The sequence below is a fragment of the Chrysochloris asiatica genome, unplaced genomic scaffold, assembly GCF_000296735.1.
Source record: "Chrysochloris asiatica unplaced genomic scaffold, ChrAsi1.0 scaffold00037, whole genome shotgun sequence".
Classification (NCBI taxonomy): domain Eukaryota; kingdom Metazoa; phylum Chordata; class Mammalia; order Afrosoricida; family Chrysochloridae; genus Chrysochloris; species Chrysochloris asiatica.
In genome coordinates this window covers 15,979,195-15,985,847 of record NW_006408555.1, presented here as the reverse complement: position 1 = coordinate 15,985,847, position 6,653 = coordinate 15,979,195, and the positions used below count along the sequence as shown (strand labels likewise).

General features: G+C 40.5%; 1 protein-coding gene across 1 annotated transcript in view; it reads right to left on the bottom strand.

Annotated features, from left to right (window-relative positions):
• Positions 1-6,653, bottom strand: part of PDPR (pyruvate dehydrogenase phosphatase regulatory subunit) — a 43,893-nt gene that overhangs the window by 33,222 nt on the left and 4,018 nt on the right. The window contains exon 2 of the mRNA XM_006860172.1: positions 4,026-4,159. Coding sequence (XP_006860234.1) covers positions 4,026-4,159 — 134 coding nt within the window. The remainder of the gene's footprint in view (positions 1-4,025; positions 4,160-6,653) is intronic.

Here is a 6,653-nt window from a genome sequence, read left to right as displayed (position 1 = left end):
AAATGTTTGGTAGTCTGTGTATTCCCTGAATTTGAGGGTATTCTGTGAATTCCCTCACATTTGTCCCTAATTTTTCATTGATGGCCTTCATAATTCTGGGATTCACATTTAGCTCTTTAAGGATGATTACTTTTTGTTACTTAAAATTTAGAGAAAAATTGGAAGACTAATACAAGGCACTCTGGATACCCTTTATTTAGATTCACCAATTGTTTGTATTTTGCCCTATTTGCTTTATCTTCATATTCTCTTTCTCTCTCTCTTACATACACATACACATACACATACTCCCACACACACACCCCACCCCCATTTGAAAGAGTTGCATTTTGTCCTTAATTCCTACGAACAAAAACATGTAGCATCAAAGTCCAATGACCAAAATTAAGAAAGTTAACACCAATACAATACTAGCTAATCTATTAAGGATACCTATTGGTACCTTTTTCTCTCCCTTCCCTGTCAGCCGAGGATCCAACTCAGGCACTGCATTTCGTTGTCTCTAACAACTGCTCAATCTCTCTTTGCCTTCTTAACCTTGACATTTCTAAAGAGTACAGACCAGGAATTTTGCTGAATGTCTGCATGCTGTTGGAGTCTACTATTTCCTCATGATTGGATTCAGGTTACACATTTTTGGCAGGAATATCCCACAAGGAATGACAGATCCTTCTCAGTGCAGCATGAAGATGGTCTGTCACACTAGTAGTGACAGTTACTACTCAGTTAAGGTTGTGTCTGCCACACTTCTGCAGAGTAAAGTTACTACTTTTCCTTTGCATTATAAGTAATTTGTAAGGAGACAGACTTAAGGCTTTTCATTTCCTATTTCCTCTTCCAACTTTCATCTAGTAGGTAGTTAGTTATTGGTGACTTTTGCCCGAAGTCATCATTGCTCTGCTGGAGCTCAAAGGGAGGTTTTCTAATTTCATCACCCCTTTACCTTTAGGCTGGCATTCTTCAGTCCCTCCTTCCTCACCTATTTATTTGTCAGCCTGCATTCATAGATCTCTACTCTACACAGGGGCCGTAATCCCATTATTTTCACTCATTTTCTTCAGAAAGGATCCCAGATTTGGTCAGAATCTCTTCACATGGCTCCTATGTCCTCTTGACAAGCTCATTATTCTCGGAGCATCCATCCTTTCTAACACAGTAAGATGTTCCAAGTTTACTCATCTGTTCAGTCCCAGTCAAGAACCGGCCATTTCTTCCAGAAGCTCTGATTTCTTTTAGGTGAGAATATGTTCTGACACTAAGACAGGGAGTGGAGACAGAAGCATTGCTTCTAGGCCAACACACACACACACACACACACCAATCAGTTCCAATCAAACCCCACAGGTTCACTGCAGTTATTCCTGAAAACTCCTGCCTGAAAAAGTAGACTCCCTTTCCTTTATTTCCTTGCCACCACTGCCACCATGGCCTCACAAGCCACAAAGAGAAGCCAGGCCAAGTTAGGGATTCTAGACTGCGACCCAGAACAAAAGCTAAGCTACCGTACGTTACAGAAAGAAGTCTATGACCCTGAGTCCTCTGGAACCAAAGCAGCTAGTGAGGCAGCACGTAGCAGAGCACTAGTTGTTGTGAACTGCTGTCAAGTTGGTTCTGACTCATCGCAGCCCTGTGTAAGGTTTCTAAGGAGTAGCTGGTGGGTTTGAACTGCAAACCTTGTGGTTTGCAGTCCAGTGCTATCACACAGTGTCATACTTGGAATCCAGAGCACTAGTAACTGACCTATAAAGGAAGGCCCACGAGTGAGCAGCTCCATCTCTGGGCATATTATGTGGACTCTCCTCTGACTCAACTACTGATGCAAGTAACTTGTTGCTATCAAATTCAATCCAACCTAAAAGGACTGTCCTGAACGCACCAGATTGCCTGCACTGGTGAAAGCAGGAGACCATGCAGCGGGAACTACTTTTACAATGTTCCACTTGCGAGCCCTTACCTCTCAAAAGAAAGTATGGCCAGCAGCCATTCAAAGATGTCATGGGGCTCATTCAGAGGCCCAGACTAGGGTGAGGCAAGCAAGGTGCCTAACTTGCAAAAAGTTTGCCCTAAAAACATGGCTTGCCTCATCTTAGTCCCAAACAAAACACAAACCAATCAATCTCTTCCTTCACTGCCTCTAGATTCCCTCCTCTCTCCATCTCCATTCCTATGTCTATAAAGTCCTAGTGACTAGACAGTTTGTCTTAGTGCACAATTTATAAATTCCACTTAATAAGTGTATGAATTCTATGAAATGCAAATTTGCCTTATTTTGTGAAATAATAATTAAAATCTCTCTCTCTAATTAAAAATCTGCCATTCACAGAATTCCAAAGTTGGCTTGCCTACAGGGAGACAGAGAGCAGAGCCACTTTCTTTGGGAAATAGAGACACCACCCTTAGGGTGAGTCTTGAATGGTCTGGTCTTTGAATCATACAGAGTCTTCAAAAGAGCAGCCTTCCACAATAAGTACTCTGCACTTTATCCCTGAGCCTCACTCCCATCTTCCTACAATTAGTGTGGTCTCATCATCCAAGTGACTAAGCTCAACTCGGGGCTTTTAGAGTCATGCCAGAGACTTCTGGCTAATCCATCCCTTTACAATGAACTGAGAGATACCCTTTCTACCTTGTGATTGTATGGGATCAGACTGTAGATCAGTATTCCTATTCTTGGAACACTTTCTAGTTTTCCCAGTAGCACTATTTAGCTTTGTCGTTGTTAAGTGCCATAGAGTCAGTTCTGACTTATAGTGACCCTGTATAAGGTTTCAGGAGTCCTGGTGTGGCACTGTGAGTTAATGCGCCACACTGCAAAGCCATTTGAACTGCAAAATCGGCAGTTCAGGCTCACCAGCTGCTCTTCGAAAACCCTATACAGGGTCACTATGGGTTGGAACCGACTCGACAGCACTTCACAACAACCACAATAAGGTTTCCAAGGAGCAGCTGGTGGTTCTGAACTGCTGACTTTATGTTTTGCAGTCCAGTGCTGATCCTACAATGCCACACTATTTAGCTTACTCTGCTGCAAAAGATCTCTTTATAGTGTTCAAGAGCAAAGACACCAGTTAGAGGACTAAGGTGCGCCTGTCCCAAGTCATGGAATTTTCAGCAGACCCTTATGCATGTGAAAGTTGGACAATGAATAAGGAAGACTGTAGAAGAATCAATGCGTTTGAATTAAGTTGCTGGAGAAGAATATTACAATTACCACAGACTGCCAAGAGAACAAACAGATCTGTCTTGGAAGAAATGAAGCCAGAATGCTCCTTAGAAGCGAGAATGGTGAGACTTCATCTTTCATACTTCAAATATGTTATCGGGAAGGACTAGTCCCTGGAAAAGGATACCATGTTTGATAAAGTAGAGGGTCAGAGAATAAGAAGACTATCAAGGAGATGAAGTAACACAGTGGCAACAACAAAGGACTCAAACATAGTAACAATGGCCCAGGACCAGGCAGTGTTTCATTCTACTAGGCACAGGACTGCTATCAGTCGGAACTGACTTGATGGCTCTTAACAACAACAATAACAATAACAATTTAACTTACAATTCCCTGTGTCATTCCCCCACCCCTAATTACAGACAAGAGAAAATATACATTTATGTTTTATACCCAGAAATATACTTAATAGCAATTACTGAAGTTTCCATGTCAAGCACCTAAAGTTAAGTTTTCTTCAATTCTTTGTTTAGAAGCAATGCCACTTAATATACTTAAATGTGTGGGAATGTATAGGGAATGGCCCTGGAAAATTTACATGTCATGATGAGAATGACAAGATCTGAAAAAGGTCTTGGATACTGCTTGAATCTTTTCATTTAATGGGAGAGGAGAAACTGAAGACCACTCAACAAGCTAAATGACTTACGCAAGGGAATACCCTAGCTAGTAGCAAAGAATGGACTAAAATCCAAGTCTTAGTTATGAAATCACCAGGCAAGCTTGGTGTAGGACCAAATACAGTACTGGGTAAAAGAATGGAAGACATGCAGATCAGTACATAGTAGATTATGCTTACCTGTCTGGATCCCTGTTTCTTGCTCTAACTGCTGGTAGAGTTTGTTTGAATAGTCTGCCATCTTCTGCTCGATGGTCAAGTGCCTGGCAGTACTCAGGATGCCAGCACAGAACCTTGTGGAGCCAGCAGCCAGCCTGTAGAACAGATCCCAGTAGTGGTATCAGAGGACTGTGGACCATGCTGGGTGACACTGTTAGCGGGTGATGCCAGAATGACTATAAAAAGCTTCTGTGCCGTGTTTCAGCAGACATTGATGATTTTCTACATAAAAGATACTTGTAGTTTTAAGTTTATCTTACAAGTGTTAATATAGTCACAAGGCTAACACGCTCTACTGATTTACTGTTTGAACGTTCTAATGCACTCCAGTCAGAGATGTCATTACTAAGTAAAATATGCTTCAAATTGTATGATTGCATCTACACGTGCTGTTGGTTTTGGTGCTGCTGATGTTTTTACAGTTACTGATTTTGTCAAATTTTCTGGTGTTTTAGCTACAATATTGTGATAAATACTATTTGTGAACCCATATTAATAACTTTTTAAAGAATGAAATAGTAATTAAAAGAAGAAAAATAAAAAACCGTGTCTGCTAAGTTATAATTCAATGTAGGAAGATTTTAGAAAACAATTTTGTTGTTAGCAATCATGTAGTCTAAGAAGTATTACAATTAAGCACAATTTATAACTATATCACATATAATTCTATGACTGGAGCATGGTGGCTTCATAGAATAAGCACTGGACTGCAAACCACTAGGTTGAGGTTCAAGCACACCAGCTTGCTCCTTGGGACAAAGATGAGGCTTTCTGCTCCTGCAAAGATTAAAAACCTCAGAAACCCTATACAGGGTCATTATCAGTCAGAACCAACTTGATGACATTTAACAACTTTATGATTGAAATTGCTAATATACTAAGGATTCTGTAAGGTCTAGTTTGAGAGAAGGTTCACACAGGGGAAGTGACATGAGTGACCAAACTGGGTGAAACCAACTCCAGTGATGCCACTAGATACAAAATGCTATTAGACAGGTGTTCTTGCCTATGAGGTACAACAAGTATAAAGCTCTTCACTGTACCACTATCAGTAATATCAAACAACTGGCAATATCCAAAAGGCTTGTCAACACGGGGCTAGTTTAAAAATATGGAGTACAACTATTTAATATCATGTAACGCTATGAGTCGGAACCAACTCCACAGCACATAACAACAACAACTTAAGAAAAAGAATGAAACTTAAAATGGGGGTGGGGCAATAAAGGCATGAAGTGACTGGCTTACAAGTTTTCAAGAGGGTATTTAGTTTCAGAGTGTATGGAGGAAGGTAGAGTTCCCACTGAATTGTTTTTATCTTGTCTAGATGGGTCTGGTGAAAAGAGATGGGGGCAAGATCCTTATGATTCAACAGTGAGTAACTGTTATCATGACTAATTGCGAATGTCACAACTATAAAGGTAGAAGTTTTTTAAGAAAAAGGGGGTGGTAGTTAATCTTATAGTCCAGAAGCAGAGGACCCTAGGACTATCAAGGGAGAAGAGCATGAGCGGAATGTGGGACCCTAACCAGAGAAGCAGTGATACCAGAGATGGAGACAGAGATGAGGGCATGGAGAGAGAGAGAGCAGCGGAGGATTCCAGACTCATGGAAAGAGAAAGGTTGTGTGCTGGTGGCCAGAAGGCAGGCTTGCAGAATGTGCCTTTTGGTTGTTTAAATGATTAAATATTGAGTGTTTCTTGCACATCCAAATAAAAATAAGAGGGAATAAAAGCAAATACTGTTGAATGATGATGCATAGAAGGAAAGCAAATATTGTTGAATGATGATGCATGGATGGGATTGTAATCATTGCAATGACAGAAAATGTGATAGGATGAGTGTAAAACTGATGTTCTCCCATGTAAACTATCACTCAATTCACAATGAAAACTTAAAAAAAGAAAGTAATGAAAAAATTCTTTAATGCACCAATATGGAACAATCATGCTGAAAAAATGCAAGACGGGTAACAGTTTTAAGGCTTGCTACCAGGCTCGTCTCTCATACTATATTGTCAAGAGGGACCAGTCATTGGAGAAGGATATCATGTTTCATAAGGTGGAAGGTCAGAAAAAAAGAGGAAGACCCCCAGCAAGATGGACTGGCACAGTGGCAGCATCAATGGGCTCAAGTGTGGCAACAACAGTGAGGTTGGCCCAGGATCAAGCAGTGTTTCGTTCTGTTGTGCATATGGTTGCTATCAGTCAGTGCCAACTCGATGGCATCTAACAACCATTTGTAGAGAGAGATAGGAAAAAAAAAAACAAAAAACATACATACATAAACAAATTTTCTCATAAGGAGCTTTAAAAAGTTTGTAGAAACTGAATTAAAAGATAATGAAATTTTCCACAAAGTTTCTCAAGTCCCCGCATATGCAGAACATACATGGAGAGTATTTATTAAGGAACTTAATATTGGTTGCTACCAGAGAAATTTATAGTTAGAGGTCAAGGATGGGAGGGAAACTTTTCCTTCTTTTATGTACTATGTTGTTGTTAAGTGCCGTCAAGTTGGTTCTGACCCATAGCAACCCTGTATAGGATTTCCAAGGAGCATCTGGTGAGCTTGAACTGCTAATCTTGT